Source organism: Astatotilapia calliptera, chromosome 23 (genome assembly GCF_964374335.1).
Source record: "Astatotilapia calliptera chromosome 23, fAstCal68.1, whole genome shotgun sequence".
Taxonomy (NCBI): domain Eukaryota; kingdom Metazoa; phylum Chordata; class Actinopteri; order Cichliformes; family Cichlidae; genus Astatotilapia; species Astatotilapia calliptera.
In genome coordinates, this window is record NC_137443.1 from 39,779,632 (window position 1) to 39,804,066 (window position 24,435).

At 42.7% G+C, this 24,435-nt stretch overlaps 1 protein-coding gene across 2 annotated transcripts in view; it reads left to right on the top strand.

Moving 5' to 3' along the window:
- The first annotated feature begins 3,915 nt into the window (after positions 1–3,915).
- The window catches only part of pard3ba (par-3 family cell polarity regulator beta a), a 206,833-nt gene continuing 186,313 nt past the window's right edge, over positions 3,916–24,435 (top strand). Inside the window, exons 1-2 of one of the 2 annotated variants that reach the window (XM_026157796.2) lie at positions 3,916–4,386; positions 13,015–13,116. In XM_026157796.2, the coding sequence (XP_026013581.2) occupies positions 4,270–4,386; positions 13,015–13,116 (219 nt within the window). In that variant the 5' untranslated portion in view covers positions 3,916–4,269. The remainder of the gene's footprint in view (positions 4,387–13,014; positions 13,117–24,435) is intronic. The other variant, XM_026157797.2, reaches the window with a different exon arrangement.

Here is a 24,435-nt window from a genome sequence, read left to right on the forward strand (position 1 = left end):
ACTGAAAGCAAATCAACACGTGTATCGACCCGAACAACCCAACCCTGTAAATTGCACTCAGAGAAACGAGCAAAACAACAAAAACCATCACTTGGCTTTTATTGATGACCAGCACTCTGGCTAAGCAAGCCTTACTTCCAGATGAGGAAAAGATTGAAAAGACAAAAAAAAGAAAAAGAAAAAGGTTTGATAGAACATTCAGAGATGCTCGATATGAGCTTGTAACAGACTTTCAGCTCTTTTAAATTACTGCCTGCTTTTGGCATCTCGCTCAAAAACGCTACAGGTGAGGGCGTGCTCAGAAGCTACTACTCTATTTATAGAGGAAGTGACATCACAGAGCAGAGAAGTGACAGCGCTGATGCTGTGCAAACACTCCAGCGTGACATTGCCGTCAAACTCGTCTTCGTCTCAGGTCACGCTGCAGCTCCTATCGTCCTCACGTGGGAATAGATCAAATTTTTTTGCAGGTTCTCACCGTCGGCTTGTTTTATTACGACACTGCATTTCTGACAATGGCATCTTGTCATCCGGTTTTTTCACATGTTAGAGTGTGAGAAGGTATTTGAGGCCTCTGTAGCGTGTACACCATCTTCTTCTTCTTTATAAATATAGAGGAAGTGTGCAGAAAACAGGAACAAGTTGAACAAAGAGGGAAGCTTTTCTACGCCGTCTGTTTATAATAAGTGGGTTATGGTGGGGTTTTTTAATTTTCATTGCAGTGTCACGGTCATCCACTGTTTTTGGAACATTTTAGGGAAGAAGAACTATATTATGGTCATGTTCAAGTTCAGTTGACTGGCATATGGAGCTACAAGAGTGTCTATGTCGTCTTCGATTAGGGGAAGCGCAATAAAGCGCACTAATTAAACAATATATGATTGTGCCTTCTTAGTAGATTTCATAGCACAGTCTCTCATTGCCAGCTACAAATTCTCCGTTGTACGCAGCAGTGGCCTGATATTAACTGACAGTCTGACTATAGGAAAGTCATTGTGTCACCGTGAAGTTATGTGTCTTCCTTGAACAAACTGAGAGCCGTGTGAGTTGAAACAGGCCACAAAGTCAAGCTTAGCCACAATCCTGGGATAACATCTAAATGCCAGCCCATATCAGCTTTGGATCAGGTTATGCACTGCTAAACATCCAGCTCACACATATTATGTATCACACATCATCTAGGCTGCTTTAAGTCTACCTAGACTTGAAGTCAAGACCGCCTAAACCAAGACCAAGACAATACCAAGACCAGAGGGTATCGAGACCAAGACAAGACCAAGACCAGAGGGTATCGAGACCAAGACAAGACCAAGACCAGAGGGTATCGAGACCAAGACAAGACCAAGACAAAGTCGAGACGAGACCGACACAAAAAGTCTTTAAACTGCAGCCAGATGCTGCTTCGTTTACGGGTGTCAGGCATATTTATGTGTTTTTGCGATGCACTCGCACAGCCCTCCTCACCGCTGTCTACTGTCTCACTTACTGAGAGGACAGACTCACGCTCCACTTGACTGTCGCGTCTCTCACCCTCTCTGTTTTTCACATAATGACATTATCCTATATCCTCGCATGTGATTGGCCATGATATGGAGGGATTGGAGCATAGCTGAGCCACTGTGTGAGAGCTGAGCAACGAAAGGAAATTAAGTGATGAGCCGGCTCTCGCTCAATGGGAGTCGACTCTTCTGATTCACCACAAAGCACTCTCTAAGTACGGCTCTTAGAGCTGATGCTTTTGCGCATGACACATTATCAAATGTTACGTTGTGTGTCATGGATACTGTTGACTCCAAGTCTCCCGACCACTATGTCGATCTGAGACAGCAAGACCGAGACAGCGAGACCAAGTCAAAAGCCCGTCGAGACCAAGACAAGACCAAGACCACGTAAAAGTTCTCAAGACATCCAACTCTAAGTCTAGCTACAGTTGCGGTTCACCTGCAAGCCACTTTGCAACCCACTCACATTGCTCCATGTGCTTGTTTTTATGCTGTTTCTAATTTGGTCAATGTTATATGTGTTGTCATATCTGTCGACCTTGCTGATGTCGTCCCAATAGAAGTCCAGCTTTCAGAAAATAGATCGAGAATATGAACAAAACAAAAAAAGTAGAAAAAATTAGTGTTTGGCTGATTATTTCTTTGTTGTAACAATGTGACAATGCTTCTTGGCAATAAACCTTATACCGTTGGAATGCCTTAAATGGTGACATATTTCTAAGGAAAATGCATTTGTGGGTTGAGCAGCAGAGTTATGTATGTCGTTTGCGCCTATTAAAGACTTCAAAATCTTCCCTGCCAATGTCAGACGGTTTAATCTGCTACTGAATCCCGTCTGGTGTTGTTTATTAGATCGGATGTTTAGAATTAACAACCCTCTTTTTATGATAGTGGGCCAGACTGAAATGAGGATTTAAAGACAGCTAAAGCACTTACACCATACAGTTTAATCTCTCTCCGCTCTCAGTTTTTATCATTGCTGTATGGAAACACCCCTGGCCTGGATGAGGTTGACTGCAGTTAGCAGTGGAACATGTGTTTTCAAGTTTCTCTGACTGGTGAGTCAGCAGCTGGGGGAACATAACCAGCATCATATACTCTCAGTACCTGTGAAAACAGAGTGTTAAACCAGGCGTGAAATTATGCTCAGCCTCGAAAATCAGAGCCCAGGGATTACGGACATGTGCAGCTATTGTGGGATTTGCTAATTGGAGATTCTCTCTTTCTTCCTGTTTTTTTCAGTCTGCCTTCTATCCTTTGGACTCTCATTCTCTGGACTCCCCCTCCAAATTCACCTTGTTTACCAGGGACTGAGATGAAACAAGAAGCAAAAAGAGGCTGTCACCCCTTCATTGTTCCGTTCCGTACATTTCGGATGAATTACACTGGCAGTGGAAATAATTGCTTGTCCCAATTATGAATTCATCTGCTGCCGTGGCTTTCAGACTTGATGTGGAGAAAATTCCCCAGAGCAGAACCAAACAATGCGGGGGGAATAAGGCACATGAGTGTGTCAGTGGCCATTAATATCCATAAAGGCAATTTCACAGCACACCTAATGACATAAAATGACAGACAATAACGGTTAGGGAAAAAGTGTGTGAGTGGAGGTGAGGTGGTGTATGGGGGCTAGAGTAGGGAAGGAGCTAATATAGTTCTCAGCAAACACACGTAGAGAGTTTATGTCATAGTTTCTACGTGCCAGAAAATCTGACAGGTAGGAAATAAATGTTAATGGGGTGGGCATAATATTAGGAACACTTCCTAATACAATGAAGGCCAGTACAACACCACCGCTTACAATAATCTTAATAATGATTATATTAATAATAAGGAAAAATGATCATTTGGAAATGTAATTGTAAATGAAAGTAAGTGCAGTGAAACAATACTGAAAAAAACAAAGGTACAAATCTGCTGTGATCATTCACGACTGGATCTTTCCACCCGAGTTCTATCAGAGTTTCTACTTTCTTCGAGGTATATTTGTTGTTTAGTTGCTGCTTTTAAGATGTCTGGGTAAAAAAAATGTCTCTGTTACTTCACAGAGTCTGTGCTGCCACATTTTCTTTGTGCTTCTTTTTCTGCTTCCTTTTACAGCCCAGCTGAGGTTTTAATCAGGTAATAATATATAAAAATTGATGTAAATTTACATTTACATCAATGTTACAGTTGACTCCACCCTGATGCTTTTGTTTTTGACTCTATTCATAATCTTTATGCAACAGCCCATGAAATTTGAATAATACACATTTACATACAGGTACTTCTTTTTGTGCCTGTATTAGCGTTATATGAAACATAACCTGTTTAACTATTGTCATGCGCATTAATGAAGCCTGTAGAAATAACCCATAAAGTGTGGGTGGTGTATGTCAGTGGGAATGTAATTCCCTGGAGTGCCAGAGTCACCGTGATTTCTTCCGGGTTCCTGTCTCGGTTTGTTTTGTTTGGGTGTATCGGCGGACAGCGCAACATGACAGAAAGTCACTCTCGGCGACTGTGATAACCGCTTTTTCTTCCACTTTTCCCACAAAATAAGATGTCTTCTGGAGTTTTATACGTCGCTGTATTTCGGTAACCTCTGATTAGTGACTTTAAGGTGATTTCATCCAGACCTGAGACACCTGTTGCGGCAGTTTCGACAGACAGGTGCCACTTTGTCCGTCACCAACACCGGGAGAAGCTCCGGGTCGAGAGATCACCGAAACTTGGATTACTTCCTTAACTATTTTAAACAATTTTTTTTTCTGAACTTGTTGCTATAATGAAAGTTACGGTAACTTTCGGGGACACCTCTGTGGTGGTTCCCTGCAAAGCTGGGTGGACAGTCCGGGATTTAATCGAACAAGCTACGCGGAGGTACCGCAGGATTTTGGAGCAGGTAAGCGCCGTCTTTGCACTACTTCACGCTATTCTCCATGAATACAGAACCAACATGACACAACGTTTCATTCCAGTCATTCTTCGCATTTTGTGAGGGGTAGCGCTCATAACTTGGGCTGGGGTGTGGATCACGTGACACGGCTAATTTACAGGTTATGACGTCTTCACTATCGGAGCTAACGTTAGCAGCTAGCTTAAATAAGACGGAGAAAAAAGCTATTTATTGCTTACAGACAATTAATTTTGCAGCTAAAATTGAGCCGAATTCACTTTATGGCACTTATTTATGCCAAGCAAGTCAAAGTGTTGTTGAAAGTTAAAAACTTTTAAATATATTCGAGTTTTTTTTTTTAATTAAGAGAGTTTCTGTCCTATTAATGAGTTTTACTGAAAGAATCACGCACTGTGTGATTCTTACATAATTTATTTATTTATTTTTTAAAAAGTTTTTAAGTGCACCTCTCAGCCACCACATTACATCTGGGTATCAGGTGAAGAGAGTAACAACAATGCAGTGTTTTGCTGATACACTGTGGATGCTGGCATTCTTGTGGATGTTACTTTGACACATAGCACCCAAACATTGCTGCACACCATCAGAGAGAAAAGAACAACCTGCTCCCCTATAATTAATAAATAAATATAATCATAAGAGTGCATCCTCCATTAAAGCAGTTTCAAGGAAAGTATAATATAATGGCTTTTGTCCCATTTTTTTCCAGTCTTCACCACTCAGGTCTTCCGTTTCATGAGGTTTGTGTTTTGTATTCTCATTGGCTAACAACACTGATTACGTGCCTCCTTAGCGGAGGAATATATAAAAAATAAAATTTCCCTCATCACTATCCAACAGGGGTTCTCAAGCTGCTGCCAGCCCTCAGTTCTCTGTCTCAGTTGTTTCAATTTAAAGTATGTCCTCCACCCAGGAGTTTGTGGAAAGGTGGGGTTGTCTTCTTCCATTTCAGCATGATCAACTTTAGTAAAAAGGCCTAGCTTAGTTAAGCGTCCTGCAGGGCCACTCAGATTATTGCTGTCATAGGGTTCAGGGAGTCCACTGTGCTAGGCATCTTCTGAAACTATCCAGCGATCTGCCAGTTCAGGTGGGTCAAAAATAGTCCAACCAATTTAATGCTGCTCTGTTAAAGTTTATGCATTTTTATAGAATACATATAATGCTCTACTGGCCCCATCACTAGGTAGCTAATGGGTAAGAATGCGAGGAGTATTGTTTTCTTGTGACTGGAGTTTTTCTTTCCAGTGTTCACGTACACACAGCAGCGTTCTGCTCCCTGCTGCAATCACTTGAGCATTAATCATTCTGCCGAACTGACCTTTTTATTAATCAGTAGCGTGCGAGTGTGCTGTCCTTGTGTGATAGCGCACCTTATGTGTGTTTCATCTCAGCAAGGATGGGTGTGAGTGGTGCCGGCTGCAGCCGTGGCTGTCTACCTGTACAATAGCGCCCTGTTTAAGCTCTGGTATCTCAGTGGGCAGGTGGAAGTTTACTGCTTTATGTCCTCAATGTGGCTGCAGTTGGGGAGGTGCGTGGTGGACAGGAGGCTTTGTCCTGTGAGTGATTGGGGATTAGGATTGGTGACGGGCCCTGTTCTTATCGGTTCCCCCTCCTTCAGCCTTCTGCCCAGGCACCCTCCCTCCCTCTCCCCTCCACAAGGCGAGGCAAGAGGCTGCCATGTGGGGATTCGAGGAGCCGTGGTGGCAGGGATGGAAGGACAGATTAGGTGTCTTGGATGGCTCGATGGATTGCTTCCTCTTAGTGAAGAGGCGCACACAAACATTTCCACAGCCACACGAACAGGCGGGGGAGCTCATCTCACTCAGTGTCCCCTGAGCTGTCTGCTTCACTGACAGCCACAGCCGTGCCCGCTCTGCCCAGCAGTCATGGCCGATTCTCCCAGCGGCGCGCCGCGGGTGCACAAGCTGCACCGGGTTAAAATGTGAGCCTGCTATTAAAAACACGCCTGGGCCTTGATTGCTTTTCACAAAGCATGTTAATTAGGAGCCGCTACGAGACGCTGACTTAGCGGTCTGTGGCCTTCCTCTTAATAGAGGCAGCTCATTGCGAGGACAGTCCAGCTCTGGAGCTGCCAGAGAGGGCCGAGCAGATCTGACCAGATGAGGCGGTTGCTCCTGCCAGGAGAATCCACTTAGCACCCACATTATCCGCACATTTCTCCACTTAACCGCACATTTCTCCACTTGTCCGTGGCCGCTGACAGCAGGGACAGTGTCAAAAACCTGAGTTTAATCACTGTTTGTGTGTGCGTGTGTGTGTGTTTGTTTATGACCATGTGCAGGGTAAACTGTGGAGTCTGCACAGGCCCTCTGTGCATTGCCATAATGGCATGTAGACCTCACCAATTAGCAGTTTCCAGCTGCTTTTATCTGTTATCGTGGCGAAAACGGCTATGTCTCCTGACAAAATGTGTCTGTATAGAGAAGATTTCTGCTCATTATGCAGTGTGATCTCTAAAATTGGAGCGTGCAAAGCACCAGTATACTGATGAAACATTAAAAGTAAAGGACACAGTAGTTTTCTGACTTTAATCTCAGCTATGGTGTGACTAAAACACATGATTTCTGGGGGGGTGTTATGTAAAGATTGCTAAAATTTGATTAGATGGTTAGATGGCGTGCATCTGCACACAACAATTTTTCCATTAGGACATCTCAAGTAACATATTTTTGCATGATTGGCAGTACAAATTCAAAAAGTGGCTCGCTGGGCCGGTCACTGTCTGGGCAGTCCTCATTATCATACAGCTCCTTCCCCAGATAAGATCTTATTCCACTGTGGGATTTTCCTCCAACTTTCCCTTTTTGAGTTCCGGCTGGCGACGGTATATCTTCCCCCTGATCCATTGCGAGCTGGAGAAGTTGATTCAGTGCAGACTAAGGGCTACGGTCAAGATGGTGAAGTTGGAGACTCACGTGAGAAGCAACTGGTTGTAATCACGAGTTATTTGTCACAAAGTATTTGGCAGATAAAATAATTTGCAGAAAGGAAACGTATAAATGGCGTGATTTAGTTGTTCAGATTGTATGTGTGTCTCCTATCGCAGCATGTGCCACACCTATGTGTCCACATACCCAATTTACAGGCCTGACATCCTCTAATAGAATCTGAATCTGTGGGAAATCCTGCGATCATTTATTAAAGTCAATTCCTGTAAACTGTGATGATGTAAAACCCCCATAGTTGCAGGGCTGAGTAGTGTATGTGCTTTAGCCTGGGGGACCTGTGTGAAGACTCCACGTCTTGCAAATTCTCAGGGGAAAGAGCCAGGTACTGTAGCTGTCTCGCTCTGTCTCAAGCCCTGTCTGTGCAGCTTCAGTTCTGATTACAGCCCGTATACCTCGTATGTGCTGACAGCTCTCTAAGCAAGCTGAAAGCGCTCTGTCCTCCTTGTGTAAGTAAGCAGGTGGGAGAGGACTTGTCCGGTGCGGGTTGGTGTGTGCGTCAAGGCTCTGCCCTGTGTAAAATGCATTTCTTTTTAAAAGTTGCGAGCAGCTCAGGTCATTTGTGACATTGGATTTAAGTACACGCAGACTGTCAGCTGCATTCATCAGACTGCTGCAATTGCGTTTTAGGGGAAATCATTCGGCGCAGCTGATCCCTGAAGGAAAACCATCCCGCCCTAGAGATGAGGCTGTATTTCTGCCTTTAGGGCACTGAAGCAGGACAGGTGCAGGCTGATGCACGAGACTTTAAACTCTGATAGCCCAGCCATTAAAAAGGCATTAAAAAGCAGATGTGATCCCATGACACTTGCCACTTACCGAAAGATGAAAGTGTTAAAAAAACAAAACAAGGATCAAAATGCCACCAAAAAACGAGCATTTATAAGCAACATCTAAACAAGCAAACCCAAAATTCGTTAAAAGTGGTGGCAATTTGGATACATTTGAACGCAAGTGCCTCAGTTTTAGAAAACATGCAGGATTGAAATGGCAGAACCATTTTTTGGTAAATGGCTTGACAAAAACAAACAAGGTTTAATCTCACCGTTGTTCAGAGGTATTAAAAATAACGAAATAAAATGTGAAATCATTTAAAAAGCATCAGCTCTTCGATAATAACTGAATTTAATGCATAATCCTTAAAAAGCCACAGACGCAGTGTTTTGTCGGTTTTGCTCCTGGATCTTCAAAACTAATGCTGGTCCAGGTTCACCTTCCCAAGTGAGCAATCACATTGTTGTGATGTCATAGTTTTGCAAGGTGGAAAGGCATCACACCTAACCCTAACCCCCTGACTATAACTCCCTCCAGCTTTTCTCTCTACCCTCGTGCCTTGGCGGACGCTCCTCATCGACGTGTTCATTAAAACATTTTTTTTTTGGGTCATGGCTAAATCCACGCCTTGCTCCTGCAGCTTTGTAATTGCACATTCTTCTGAGGATCAAAGTGTGAAATAGCCTCCCCTTCGCTCCCTCTCCTCCTCCGCCGCCGCCGCCTCCTCGCCGAGTTTAGCTTCACTAATCGGCCCAGTGCTTCAGCGCTCTCGAGTGGTGTCGTATTTGCTCACCAGAGTGAAGGTGGAGAAGGCGGGGGGAGGAGGTATCTCTTTAAATGATGGGGGGACTTAATGGTGTAATTTGCGGGGAATTTACTCTTCTAACTGTCACGGTAATTCCCCTCTGCCGTTGACTGACTGACTCCCGATTCCTTTTGTTATTTATTTCTTGGGAAAAGTGAGTGGAATTACCAGGGATTGACAATGAGGGACTTCAGAAGAACTTCTCTTTATTGCCCTCTTTCCTCCCTAAAGATTACTTTCCCTGTGAAGTGTCATCCGTTCATCCCTTTTCATCACTGGGTAGAGAGGAAAAAGCTTCTCGGGGCCTCCCGCGTGTGCCAGGTGTGCTTAAGCTTCGCTGACTGCGATGCTCATTAACACATGGACGTTCCCGCGCACTAATCCAGTGATTTGAATGAGTTCTTTTCCCTTAAAAACCACGCTCGCGCCTCTGATTTCACTAAGGTGTGTGCCGATGTTATGTCGTCACAAAAGCACCAATGACCGCCCTTCCCATCCTTTGCTGTGGCTGGCCTGTGCACAAACACACACACACACACAGCAGTAGAAGAATGCCGTCAGTTTTTCAGGTTCAACCGGTTTTTCTGGCGTGGCATTCTCGGTCCATACTGACGTCTTTTCTTTTTTTGTTTTGTTTTTTTGTAGTAATAATTTTTTAAAAAAATGATCAGATTCGTGCTTTGTATGGCGCGGTATACTTTGAGGAGTCGTCAGTTAACAGCTTGTAACCCAAGCTCACTGCGTGTTTTAACGTGTCGTGTGTATTTGCCTCTTATCTGAAAGCAATCTGTGTGGGAAACCTGCGCTCACAGCCACGGACATCTCTCATGTCTGCTTGTTCTTTGTTGTGCGACTTTCCTGTCGGCTTGTAGTCACATTCCATTCATGTGCAGGTGTTCCTGAAAGCACCATCTGAACTTCTTTTCAGATGACTCCATGTTCACGTGTTCGCCGTGTCTCTGTAGTACAGTGGCACAAACGCCTGCATTCAGCTTTGTGTGCAGCCTCTGCTCCACAGCAGACCCTTACATATTGTGTAACACGTGGCACGACCATCTTTGAGAACATGTAGCTAAATAGGGAAAGTTCAGGCACTATTTAGGATCCAGTTCACTGTGTGCCAAACCACCAACTCGGGACAGTCCTAAGTAAAGGCTGTGCAGCTTTTTATTTCAATCTTAGCATGTAGACCTCTGCCGGAGGTTTTTTCCTGTTAAATTTTTTTTTTTTGTTTTTTTTCCTTTCCCAATGTCACCAAGTGCTTCCTCAACAATCAATCCTTTGATTTTTGCAGTTTCCTCGTTATTATTGTAGGGTCTCTACCTTATAATATAAAGACTTTTAAGGCAACTGTTGTTATGATTTCGTGCCATATAAGTAAAATTGAGTTGAACTTTTAAAAACGACATAATGATAAAGATTTTGAAAAACTGTGCTTGTCGTAGTTATTTTCTGCGCTTATCTCTCAGAAGTGACACTTACTTTAATGACACTTCTGAGTGGAGAGAGGTTCTGGCGTTATTGCTGTGATTGATATCCCAGGCTCTCCCTGTCATTTGTTTAAGAGAATAGTCTTGGCCCACTGTGAAAGGAAGACGCTCTGTTTTGTTTTTGGTTTTTTTTTCTTTTTCCCCTGCGCTCCGTAATTCACATTCGAGTGCAGCCGAGCAAGAAGGAGCTCATTCACAACAGGGCACGGTGATACAGCGGAAGCCGCTCACTGGGTCTCAGCCAAACTCATTCCAGCCTCCGAGGCTTCTCGCTTATAGTCGATACTTTTGCTGGTAATGCAGTCTTGTGTTGTTTAGGACAGATTGCTTATTGGTATGGGCGCTTCCTAATAAGCCATTTCCTACTCCGTGCATTGTTAGGAACGATAAGGCTCGTCAAAGACTTCTACAAATTTCTTCTAATATAAATTGTGCAAAACAAACTCCAAATATGAGCTAAATTTAACCCATCAACAAGGATGGAATTGTATAGTTTTTTAAATGTGTCCAATTTACCATCTTCCTACAGGAAAAAACAAAACAAAAACTTGGTTCAAAGCAGAGCAAGACCACAGCAGGCTGTGTGCATGTCTGCAGGGTCGCAAAAAGGGGAAGGTGTCATTGTTCGTGTACTTCTCCATTGATTATGTTGTGTAAACAGCAGATTGCAGATTGTGGCTTTGTCAAAAGTCCCTGTTGTTTGTTGATGAGCTGCGTGTAGTTTCCTGTCTGAGGGTGTGTTCAATCTAACTTGCTCATCGGGATTGCAAAACTGGCCCGGAATGTGCCCACCGCTCCCCACGGAGCAGCAAAACTGGAAAAATGTCTCGCTCTCATCGGGCTCTCACATACTTCTGCACAAAGTGTACCGATAACACGGTGACACGTATGTACAATCATATACTTACCCAACAAACAGGAAAACCTACTGTGGAGTCCAGATTTTTGGCTACTATGTTACATTAGTTGCTAAAAACATAGCACTTATAGTAAGTTGGCCAAAACGGAGCTACAACTAACATTTTTAAAGCTAGAACTTTCAACTGAATAAAGCATGAACGCATGTTTTATGAAGACAGACTGAAGGTAGTAGAGCCACGAGGGCTACATAAAGTTTAAAGGCTTGTTACAGTTTTGTAGCATAATGCAAACATTCTTACTTACAGGTATCTTGTTCTGACTTAGCTGTGGAACTTTTTCACATGCTGCCTAAAAATACATATGCACCTGACTGATGGTCAGTCTGATGCTGCCAAAGCAGCCCTGAACTGTTGAGACATCGCCTCGGCACTGTGGACAGGTTCACTGTTAGCAGAGCGCCATGTTCTTTGCAAAGAAACAGCAACAGATCATGCTAGAAAAATCCAAAGCACAGGGATGAACACCATGTGAGCTTTATTTCCTAATGGAAGTAAAGAATTGTATGAATTTTGGTGTGATCTACATGTTTTGAGTGGAAAAGTAGACTAATCTATTGAAAGCTAATATACCAACTCTCTAAGTGTTAATAGACGTCAGCATCACACCACTATTATTAAAATATTTATGAGTTTTGACCTCCTGAGCCGCAGCTGCGGTTCCGGGGGTAGAGCCAGTTGTCCTGAAGGTCAGTAGTTCGATCTTCAGCTCTCCAAGTCAGCATGTCGAAGTGTCCTCGGGGAAGATACTGAACCGAGTTTCCCCCTGTACATCCATGGAAGTATGTGTGCGTGTTAATGTTTGGTTAAAAGTGCTCAGTCACAGATGTAGACAGGAATGGTGATGCTGTTTCCCAGTTTGGTCACTGAAAAGTTGTTTTGAACTTGAGGTCTCTTATCTCGAACATGGCGAACTCAAGAGGCCAGATCAAAACGATAGGCTCTTTGTTGTGTTACTCAGGCCATTCAGAAACAGTTGCTGTCAGGGACGGCGTTACCGTTTAAGTATGTACTGGTTTGAAACATAGTTCAGATGGGTGGTACACATCAAAACAACTTTCACTCGAACGTCAGGGCCCATCGTTGTTAGTCGCTGCTGCTGATAGTCACCTGTCATGGTTTTAAATGTTGTAGTTGATTGGAGTGTTTCTCCATCACTTTGGCGGGGAATGTTTGTTATGACTCTTCTGTAATACCGTAAATGCCAGTTTCTCATGCTTCTCACAGGCTACATAAATGGCAAATATGCTGTGGTAGTGGTAAAGCTGTTGCACAACAGCGACTATTAATTGCCTTTTAGGGTTTCCTGGCATCAGCCAGTGTAATTTGTTTGGATTTAAGACTTTGATCAGTTTTGTTGCTAATAATTAAAGTATGAGCAACGAAAAGTAAGAACTGGATTGTGAGCTAATTGGTTCTTTGTCGATGTCTGATTGGATCGGTGTTGTGTGCTTTTGGCTTAACTATGAAAGATGAAGGTGATGGATTGCAGTATGGGCTCTGTCCTAAATCTATCCATCCATCCATCATTCCTCTTCTGCTTATCCAGTTCAGGATTGGGTTGCCATTGGGTGTTAGATGTAGATCAGTGAGGGGAGTTTGATGCTGATATCTTGATTGTCTAGTTCTAATGTTTTCCAACTTGTGTCTTTTGTTTCCAGCGTGGAGAGACTGCCATGCAGACCCACCACTTGGAGTATATGGAGGGAGGCATCCTGGACATGGATGACCTGCTGAGCGATCTAGTGGAAGACAGAGACAAGGTGAGAAAGAAGCAGACAGACTCGAACTCAAACCCTGACACTCCAGCAAAAAGATTTCTTAGTTATGTTTTTGCATTGTGTTTATCTGTCTGCTGTTTTGTGCTATCCTTTTCATCCACTCTTCGTGACATGTGATTGACAGCAGTTTCTCACAGTTGGACAGCAAAGCATGACAAAATGAGCCTTGGCACTAATATTAAGCTGTTTCTTGATTGTTCTTACCTGCCAGGAGAGACAGTCTATTACAGCAGAGAATCTGTCATTCTGAGCGCCTTGCGGAGGATTTGTTTGGACTCCCTGCTAAAGTCTCCAGCCCGGCAGGATGACAGAATGCTCAATAAACAAAGTATTAGCGAATCCACTGGTTATGAGAGTCTAAACCAGCTAAAGAAGACGTGACAAAATGAGTTTTCTGCTCTGGAGTGGAATTCGTCGTAGTTTACTTCTGCGTGGTGTGAAAGCGAACTTAATTTCTCCTCTTCCCTGTGGTTCTTTAGCACGCTAAACATTATAGGAGTCATCTTCATTTGTACTGAAAGGGCACCATTTCAGATTTAAAGAAATCAGCCTCATGCAGAGGGAAGTTCGCCCGAACAGAGCGCTGGTTGGCAGTTGTTCTGCATTCACACACATGCACAAAAAAAGACACACGGTGGCCCAATTTCCAGCAAAGAGAAAATTTTATTCCCCCTGCTAATTTCCCATAATGCATTCCTAAATTGTGCTAATAAACCACCCAAAATCCATATTCATAAGCCCTTGGTCCAGATGCATGATGAATTACCAACACTTAGTCAGCAAAAAAGGCCAAATGAAATGGAATTGGAATATTCAGCCGACCTTTTACAGTGCAATAAGAGTTGGTGTGTGTGTGTGTGTGTGTGTGTGTGTGTGTGTGTGTGTGTGTGTGTGTGTGTGTGTGTGTGTGTGTGTGTGTGTGTGTTGCACGTTTGGCAAAGTACTCTTTGTGAAAAAGGGGGACGGAGCTAAATAAGAGATGTGTAAACTCAGTGAGAACCTTTAGTGGAGGGAGAAATATTTTTTAGCAATCAGAGAACAAAAACTTCATTTTCCAGGCAGATGGAATTCTAATCATAAGATCGGCGCATACGGTGAGTCATAGATTTTAATGACTCATTTTCCAACCCCGAGCCTGCCTTTTGTCAGCGTCGTCAAAGCGGCGATGAAGTGTCATAATTGAAATCTGGCGTTTGATCAAACTCTCCCAACAACACGTTAACCCCGACATCGGCGCTCTCGTTTTCCGAGCGTGCTGAGCAAATGCTTCACTCCAACCTGCACCGTGCAGGAACTGTCCTATTTACCTTTGTTACTTTACGCTCCCAGCTTTCAACCAATTCTCTAAACGCCCTTCCTCCTCTCATCTCACTTCTCATTTCATCCTTTTGTTTTTTCTGGGGTTTTTTGCTGCTGATGAAAAGATAGCAACCGGAATAGGACGAGCGTGCGTGATCTTCACAACGTGCCAGTCATCCGACTTATCTCCGGGCTCCCAAGCAGCGTCGGCTCTCACAGATTAATGAGCCGTGCCTGGCATTCTTGATTAGTCTGACTTCCTTTTGTTTGTCTACATTTTTATTACCTCGCTGCAGCCGGCAGATTCTATCTTTAGTGCTTTATTATTATTTTTTTGTTCTGTTATTGTGGCCGGTGCTGTTTCACCATCAATCATACATGAGTGGACCCATTGTGAGGGCCCTCCACTGCACAGCATGGGCCCTGTGTTAGCTGCGGATGCTAATGAGAGATAATGGTTTGCTATTTGTACGCCTAGTGGTTAGCTTAGCTGCGAGTCTAGACCTCTTTATCTGTTTGAGCGCCCCTGACTATTATTCATCCACACTTTCACACACATCTTCGACGTCCCCACCGCCTGGGCCGAACCACAGGCGAACACGTAACGTAGCATGTTAGCATTTATGGGAGGAGTGCCGCCGGTGGTTGATGAGGGCGGAGACGAGGGGTCGGCTGTGATTTGATTACACTCCTGCCCCCCTGCATCTGCGACATGCCCGCGCACACATACATACAAGCATGAGAACACTCTGTGTTCATTAGCCCCCCGACTCGAGATACCGGCCACCAGCCTCCTCATGAATATTAATACCAATCTGATGCATGTGGGGGAGGCCACGGGGTGTTTGCTTAGGTGTGACCACCTATACACAGTACACACTCGCCGAGACAAAAGACCACAGTATAAAGAGGTCACGGTTCAGTCAATTATACTCTCCTCTTCTTTGACCTTTTACTGTGGCGGTGTAAAATGAAGGGGGGGATCTGCGCCATTCAGTTCTCAGATGACAGCTGGAAGCGTGGTGGGTGGGGTTAGTCACTGACCTGTCTAATGCCCCTCTGTTTTGTTAATGTTAAGGAGAAGTGGGCAGACACAAGTCATATCTGGTCAAGCTGTTTTGGCAAAATCACTGTTTAGAAACTAGTTTGTCCCCCTTTTAACGCATAACAGTCGATTTTTGAGTGTTTTTCAGTCATGTAGCTAAACACACACGGAGTGAGCTTGCATGTGATGCACTGAAATATACAGCGTTGGTTAATGCTACATTTAAAAGTACATTAGTTCCATTAAAGATTAATGTTATCACAGCTTTGTCTACTGAGATAAAGAACTTCTCAGTAGCATTATTACAACCAACCCATTTGCAGTTAGCTGATAGTGTGCAAGTCATTAACCTCTGACTTTATGGACTTTACCGTAGCAACTTCCTATTGGTACCATTTCCTCATCGTTAATGCTACAGTGGTTGGAGACTATCACACAAAAGAAATTGTGTGTTGCCTTTTGATATGGTTGCTTCACAGACAGGACCAGGTCTGGGACCAGTCAGCTGCAGTTTTCAAACCGACCTCAGTGCATCGAAACTGCGATAAAATGGCAGTAAGATGTAGGTAGTGTATGAGATTGTGATTGAATGGGGACATGTTGGCAATTAAATGCAATCTCTTTGTGATAATATGGCCATAAACTGTGATAAATCAGCAGAAAATCCACATAAGTTGCTGTCTTCATACACAGAAAGTTACTTTAACTATTTACATTCAAAGTCCAGTCAGAACTTCATAGATCTGAAACTGAAATTTAGAAATTCCTCCACAAATACCGACACGGTTGCTGCAAGATGACGATTCAAATGCTGATAACACGGATACTTGGCAACTTGTCTTTAGGAGTATAACCAGAATACAACCAGCTGGCAACCAGTTGATCCGAGTCCCCTGGTGCAAAGAAACGAGTTGCTCTCATCGGTGCAGACTGACTCAGATTGATTGAAACGTGTTGCGTGCTACATTGTAACACTAGAAATATTTCAGCATTCATAATCATGTGTACATGCTGTACTATGATTTTTCATGTGCCGACTGTGTTAAAAGCATATTTTTTTTATGTGTTATTTGGTGTTTTTAAACTCTTTAACAATCTGATTTTCAGAAGCTTTTTTGCGTGTCAAATGGGCAAATACAGAAAATCAAAACCCATAAAGGATAAGATACCAAAAGCTTTCATACCACACGACAAAAAAAGGGTTCACTGAATAGTTTGATTAGTATGAGAATGATTTTAATCACATACTGTAGCTTTGACAGTCACCAGATCTCAACCCTTTAATTTGTCACCCTCTGATGGTGAACTATACCGTGCTGTGCAGCAGTGTTGGGCACTAAAAATGGGAATCAGAATGCTTCAGTCAGATAACTGTGCATGCAGCTTAATCAGACACTATCAGTCCTAAAATATAGGTCTGAGAAGCAATAACATGTATAATATAAGCTTCCCACATAAACTAAAGTCAATGAGTCTGTGCTACCTTATTAGTTTTTTGCAACAGTTTATTATCCTCGAGCTATTGAAACCAACAATTCCTCTGTGCATGAAAAACCAGTTCTCTTTGCCTTGACTTTCGAAGTTTGGCTCCATATTGTCCCTCTATCCTTTCAAAAAGACTTATTTGTAGACATAATGCTTGACGGTACTACACATTTGCCCATTCATTGCTCCTGGAACTGTCTTTTTTCCCCTATTCAGTCCTTTGAGGTCCTGCATTAGTTGTGACCATTAGCCCTATATGTCTCTGTGCTGCACAGGAGCTGTCAGGCAGGCTGTCCACTGCCAGCATGCTATTAGAGTGCAAGCTGTATACAAGCTCTCACGTGTATACATGCCATTATGTGTTCATTGGTGAGATTTGTTTTATTTATTTTTTGCTGCTATGATTAGAAAGCCATCTCCAATCATTCGTCTCCTTCACCCTCAAGCAGCTCAGATATGAATGTTCGACATGTATGAGCATTCTTTCTTGTCACACCGATCTCCCACAGAGTGGGAATTAAACTCAGGGAGCATAACATTTTCTCATAAGTGGACTGTCACTCCTCATTCCATGTACACACACCGACACGTTAATCCCCACATGCCTCGCTTTTGAGGGAAAAACACATTGAGAAAAAAAAAAAAACTCTTCTTCTTCTATTTCATGCTAGCAAATAAAAACTAATTTCATGGGAAATTTAATAAAAGGAAAAAAAGAAAAAGAGAAAAAAAAACTGGAACGATTTCCTCCATCTCTCTTTAATTAGCCCATTTTAATTACTGCGCCTACAAGGCATCAGTGAACCTTCAGTACCTCTCTCTGGTTGCCTGAATGTAAATGTAAGGGTGCACATCCCAGCTGATCTCGCACTGAGATGTCAACTGCTTGATTACGGCACCGTTTCCCATCATCCATCTCTTCTGCTTGCATGTCATCATGGAGGATCCAGAGCTAGAAAAATTACTCAGTCACATGGAAATGTGTTATGATAGTTAAAGTATGTCTGTGGTGATGAGCGATGTGCTTTAAAGACAAAATGACATGTTTGAATAATGAGCTTATTTAACTGGGGACCACGCAAGGAAAGATTTATATGTGTTATTTTGGAAGTTGAACAGATGTGCACTGAAGTCCGCCAGTTATGGTTGCATCTTGCTATGATGAAAGTCTGATTATTATTTCTTTCTACCAAAAGTGTACTGAGCAATGTTTTTATAGCTGAATCTTTTTGTTTTCTCTACTACTCAATTAATTTGTTTGGCATTTAATATGCAAACCAGCATGTGTTTAAAGCAGTATGTATTCCTTTTGAGTGCTGAAGATCCTTATTCGGGTGTCTCTTACAGACATACGCCTAACTTTGTCCTACTGCTTGTCATTGCAAATATTTAATCAGTGCTTTATTAAGGCATGTAGAAATGGTCAAAATGACCCGCTGAGATTCAAACAGAGCACCAGAATGGGGAAGAAAGGTGATTTAAGTGACTTTGAACGCAGCATGGTTGTTTGTGCCAGACAGTGAGTGGCACTTCTTTAGGTCAAAATGCGTTGTTCATGTCAGAGGAGAGTACTTTACGTTTATAGGGAAGACACAGTAGCTCAGAAACCACTCGTTACAGCTAATGTGTTGCAGAAGAGCATCTGCAAACATAAAGCATGTTGAACCTTGAAGCACATGGACTACAGCAGCAGAAGGCCACACTGAGTGGCACTCCTGTCAGCTAAGAACTGGAAACTGCGGCTATAGTTTGGTGGAGTAAATGTGAAAGCATGCATCGATCCTGTAGATGGATCCCATGATATCATTAGTGACCGAAATCTCAGAAGAGTTATCCCAACCACGGAGAATTGGGGCCGTTCTGAAGGCAGAAGGTTATTAGCAAAGTGTATCTGGCATGAATACAGCTGGTGGTCCTCGTTCTAATACTTGAGCTGGGCGTATTTATCAGCTCTCCACCTGCTGCAGGTACCTGTTTAAAACAGTCCTTCAGAATACCGTCATGAAATGTGTTTAACACGATTGACCTCAAAGACACAAAAAGAACCGACAAGCAAATGCTCCAAGATCCTAGATAGTTTTTTTTTTTTTTTTTCTAAGGCCTGCAGTATGCAAATTAAAGTCAATAAAGCATGAGCGTAAAGGCTAAATGAGGACATAGAGCTGTGACCTTTGAACTTTAAAACTCAAAACTCGCAATGAAATTAAATAATACCGCTGCAAATTTGATTTGCAGGAGACCTCTCCTTGTAAATGATGTCGGGAGATTTGCCTGAAGTCATTTATTACATGTCAGATGTCAGCCCCTCTGACAGGCGACAATGAGGCTTTACTTAAAACGTGCTAACGCGCCAGAGAAAAAGTTTTAGTGAATAGGACGTGATTGCGAGGTGCAGACGTACTGATTAGCCTTTGACGCTCTGTGACATCTCGCTCCCTCACCTCCATTCCCCTCATTCACCGCCACGGCGAGGCGCGTTTGATTGGCATCTGAATAGTCACATAACTCTGCGCACTGTGTGAATGGCCGGTGATGAACAGGAGCATGAGGTTCAAGTGCACTGATTAGAAAATGTCACATACGTGCCTGCCTAATCATAATCTATACCCCCTCCACTCTCTAATCATGATCCACACATTCTTACCTGTGAAGATGGAGTGTGTTCAACACCATGCCTGCCTCACGCATTTGAATATTAATTAAAAGTCATGCATGTGTAGTTGGAGTTCTGTCGTAGCCATTGTGCTCCTTGTGTTGTCTGCTTAATTGATTTTGCCTATTTTTCCAAAAAAAGAACTTTCATTTCTTAGGGTTTCCATCATGGATGGAGCCTGGGGACTCCAAATATGTTGAGCATTTTAAATTTGATTGTCTTAAACTAAATTGCATACTGGGGGGGAACTAATCATGCATTCTTTCTAAATATTATCTATCCATTTCCTGAGAATAATCACCCCAATTCATTACTTCAAAGTCACATAATGAACTCTGTCAGAGATGCCCCTTGGATATGATGACTTCTAACTCAATTTTGACTTTAACTTGTGAGTTTAGACTTGAGGATTGAGTTCAGAGCTGCAAACTTTATGCATTACCAGAGAACGTGTGCAGGAGTTAGACTGTCATTCGATTAGATGGTTTCACCCTGCTGATGATGTTTGGTGGCAATAGCAATGTTTTTTTTTCATTTGAGACGAATCTCAGGATCAGACATTTGATGCGTGTGCTCTGCCGAGGAGACTGAACTAGAGTCCTGCCTTAGCCACCCACTGAAACACAGATTAGTGTGAGTACATGTGGCATTAAATTATCAAGCCCAAAGTTACAGTTATGTAAGAGGCTACTTTAAGAATGTTAACTAATCTTTTTAACCGATTTAACACAATAATGAGTTCTCAGAAATGCTGAAATGTTGGCCTGTATTCAGAAGGTACCAGTGCAGAACTCACTCTGCAACGATGCTACTGTTCTCAAGGAAAGGGGTGTTACTTGATGACTGTGTTAAGCTTTAAGTCTTTTATCTGAATTGTACCTGATATTTAAGTAAGAAGATCCTTTTGCTGCTCCTTTGCCACCACAGCATGTTCGATTTGGCAGTTTTACCCCTGATGCCTTCCTTGATACAAACCCAAAGTGGATTTGCTCCTCTGGCTTGAATTGAACCAGTAAATGTGTTAACTACTATACTATGTGTGCATATGTCTAATACTTAAAGAAATCTAAGAAATTAAGATGTTTTTCTTTGTCAGTATTTTTTTGAGCATTTGACCAAAAGGCCTGGACTGCTAACAACTTTTCCCCACCTTTGTTGCATTCAGTTACTCAGTAATTACACTTTAAACAGGCAGGATGAGATGCTTTTTCACTATAAGCTTTGTGAAAATAGGATTTCCTGCAGAGCTAATGAGTTCCATGGAGGGAAGATGCTTTTTTTTGTTTGTTTGTTTTTTTGTTTCGTTTTTTTTAACTTTATCGACTGTATACTTATTATGCATTCTTGTGAACTTCAGTGATGAATTTATTGATTCGATATTCTGTAAACATACAAAATATTGAATGACATTAGATTATCTCTGCGACAGACTGTTGCCTGCAGATCAGATCAGACATTAGCCGAGTTGCCCGACGGGATTCGGTCACTTGAGCTGATTTGATCATATCTCATCAGCCGCGACCTTGATTCAACCCTCCCATGTGAGCGCCACGACAGCTCTTCATCTGATTATATTCAATTAACAATAACCCCCCCCCCCCCCCACACACACACACACACACACACACACACACACACACACACACACACACTCAGAAAGACACACACACTTTTTTACCAAAGTTGGTTTGATTGCAATTAACCACGAGGGAACTCAATGAAGGCTTAAAGAGAAATAATTCTCGCTGTGCCTGTCTGCTTTTCATTTAACTGCATGCAAGTTGCACTTTGGAATTTTAATTTCTTTAGATGATCCATAGCTCTACCTTTCGACTTTGAATAATGGCACCTCTCCAAAGTGATTTGTCAGTTCACTGAAGCGAAGCGAGTGGGATTCGGCTCGGATAAGGCCCATTTCTGCTTCTTTGCATAAGTTTGCGCGACCTATCAAGAATACGCTCGGTCATCAGGAGCGTCAGATCTTTTCGTCTTTGGCTCTCCTCCCGGTCTTAATCATAAGGATCTACGTTGCCCTCTTAAGTCACCATCACACCACCCATTAGTTTCTAATGGAGCGAGGCGATCCGACTGTAATCTGACTATCCCGTACCTCCCGTACCAGGAGGCGCCTGAGGGAGCGGACTGCTTGTTGGACTTCTTTTTTTTTCTTTCTTTTTTTTTGTCCCTAATGACACATGCATGTAATCATTGTGATTGAGGAGGTGATCTGTGCCATAATCATGTCTTTCAAATGATGTGTGTAATCCAGACCTGATATTTAAATTTCAGCTGGTACAAAATAAACAGACATGTTCAAATTCAGTCGCAGTGATGTTGTTGTGAATCTGCAGCTTGCGCCGTGTTTGCTGTCAGTTATTGGCTTCACCACTTAGCGATGATTTTGGCACAGCAGCCTGCAGAGCAGCTACTCATATCCAGCTAATGATCTATTATAGATCAACTTGTTTACAGCAAATCTGCTCTCTGACCTTACCAGCCTCTCGCCATCTGTTTTCCTAGATGGCACCGCCCCAGAGCAGTGTATATTATGTGTGTATGCTGTTTGAGGGTGTGTGGAAAACGCGCCGAGTGTTTTTCCCCTAGCTCTCTCCCAACTGCTAATAACTCAAATCAGCGCAAAGTCACACTCCCGGACGTGCGTTCGTATGTCTGAGGTTGAATGTGTGTGTGTCTGTGTGTGTGTGTGTGTGTGTGTGTCTACTTCTGAAGCAACTAGAGGATAAATGCTTGCAAATACTCAAATCCAGCTCATTTAGGTTAAATATTTAATGATTCATGCTTCAATTACACAGCTAAAACCACATCTGCGTCCACTGTAATGCACACAAAATCACACTTTCCTGCACGAAACACACACTCTTATTGTTATCATTCATTTTTCCTGCCTCTCAACCTCATCACCTCACTGATTGGCCTAATGAATGGAGCTCTGCGGGCTGTAATGTGCCTGAATGGGCCACTCCAATTATTAGCCCGCCTACGTCTGAGACGGGAAGGACATATGGAATGAAGGCGAGATCGTTTTATGAAGATTTTTGCATGCAGAATGAATCTGCTGTTATGAAAACAAAATGCCTTATAGAACTTTCAGTGCAAACAAAGTACTTAAAGTGCAGTTTGTTTCTGTTGTTGCTGTTGATCTCACTGACATCATCCAGAGCCAAGGGCAGGAAAAAACTACCTGATGTCTGAGCTTTTGGTTCATATAGGGTATTTGTATGAATTCCAACCTTACATTTGAAACTTTGACCATGTTTGACATAAGCATCCAGCATCGATGCATGACAGAAACTAAGGAAAAGCTTAATCATTCCTCTTTAAGTAAAAATAGCTCACAAAAAAGCCATAATACAGCTTATGTTTGTTGTTAATGTCCTCACGCAAATAATAATCTTTCAGGAAACGCAGATGTGAAAAAATACAGCTACATTTATTATAAAAGCACCTTATCTAGGAGAAAAGAAACAAGCACAGGTTACAGTAGTTGTGGTCATCCACTTCTGAAGTATATCTTTCCACAGAGAGTCTTTTTATCTGCTCGTCTGTGTCTGCTCTCACTTCCAGATAAGCGAGCACAGTAAGTTTCTGTACTATCTCTCAAATTTGATAATGAGCACTGAGAATGTCCTTGAGGCCCGCAGATACAAAATAGAGGAAGATGACAAATAGAGGAACCAGTGTCAGGTCACTGTGCTTGAGAATCTCTCCACTAATATTACCTTTTCAATGGATATAAATGCCCCTTAATCAGAAGGATAAGAGTCAGGAAACATAATCTTATTACCCAGGAGAAGAGTGTGGTTTAGTTGCTGTGGATAAGAACAGGTTTGAGTTATTTGAAGTCAATATGTTTACAGGCGTGCAAAATAAACGGGGGTGTCATGGGGGGTACTTAGTTTTCACAGGATTATACAAAGTGCTGTGGAAAAGCTTAAGTACACCCTATGATTCAGTAGCTTGTAGAACCACCTTTAACTTTTTAATTGTTTTCAGTCTCTCATAAGCTTGTGGAGACATTTTTGGGCAGCTCTAGTACACAACGTCGCTTTACTGTTGCTTATACTGAGGTTTGCAGGCATTTATTTGGACATGGACTGGTCCATTGCAGCACCTTGAGTAGTATCATTGTCCTGTTGCACGAGCTAATTTTGTACATGCGTTTAGCTGGAGGTGGCAAAAGAACAGACTTTCATGACCATGTCTACCAAAACAACCTGAAGGAAAATGTCCAGCCGTCTCTTCGTGACTTCAAGCTGAAGCACACTCTGATTCTGCAGCAGGACGATGATCCAAAACACACTAGCAAGTCCACCTCTGAATTGCCCTGTCAAAGTCCTGATTGGGATGCTGTGACATGACCTTAAAAAGTTGGTTCATCTTTAAAAACCCTCCAAAGTGGCCACTGTACTTACACCACTGTAGCCCTCGGGCTTTTTGCAGTTTCTCCAAGTGTTGCATACTCTGACCTTTCAGTTAATTTTTTGGGACACACTCTGTGTCCCTGTGCTAACACACAACTTAATGCTCCAGACCTTTAAAAGGCCCAAACTACTGGTTTTATCGAGGCGCTCACACCAATGATTAGCCACTCATGGCTGCTACTTGCCGTCTTAATTCCGGTTTTAACAATAAGGGTGTACTTAGTTTTCCACAGTACTGCACAGAGACCTGTAAAAAAACATGACTGCAGCAGTTGAAATGGTTCGACATTTGTTTTTATAAATTGCTTTCAAACTATTTCTTTTTTTCATTGGCTTTCTGTCTGCGGGAACAAAGAATTCTGGCATTAACAGGCATC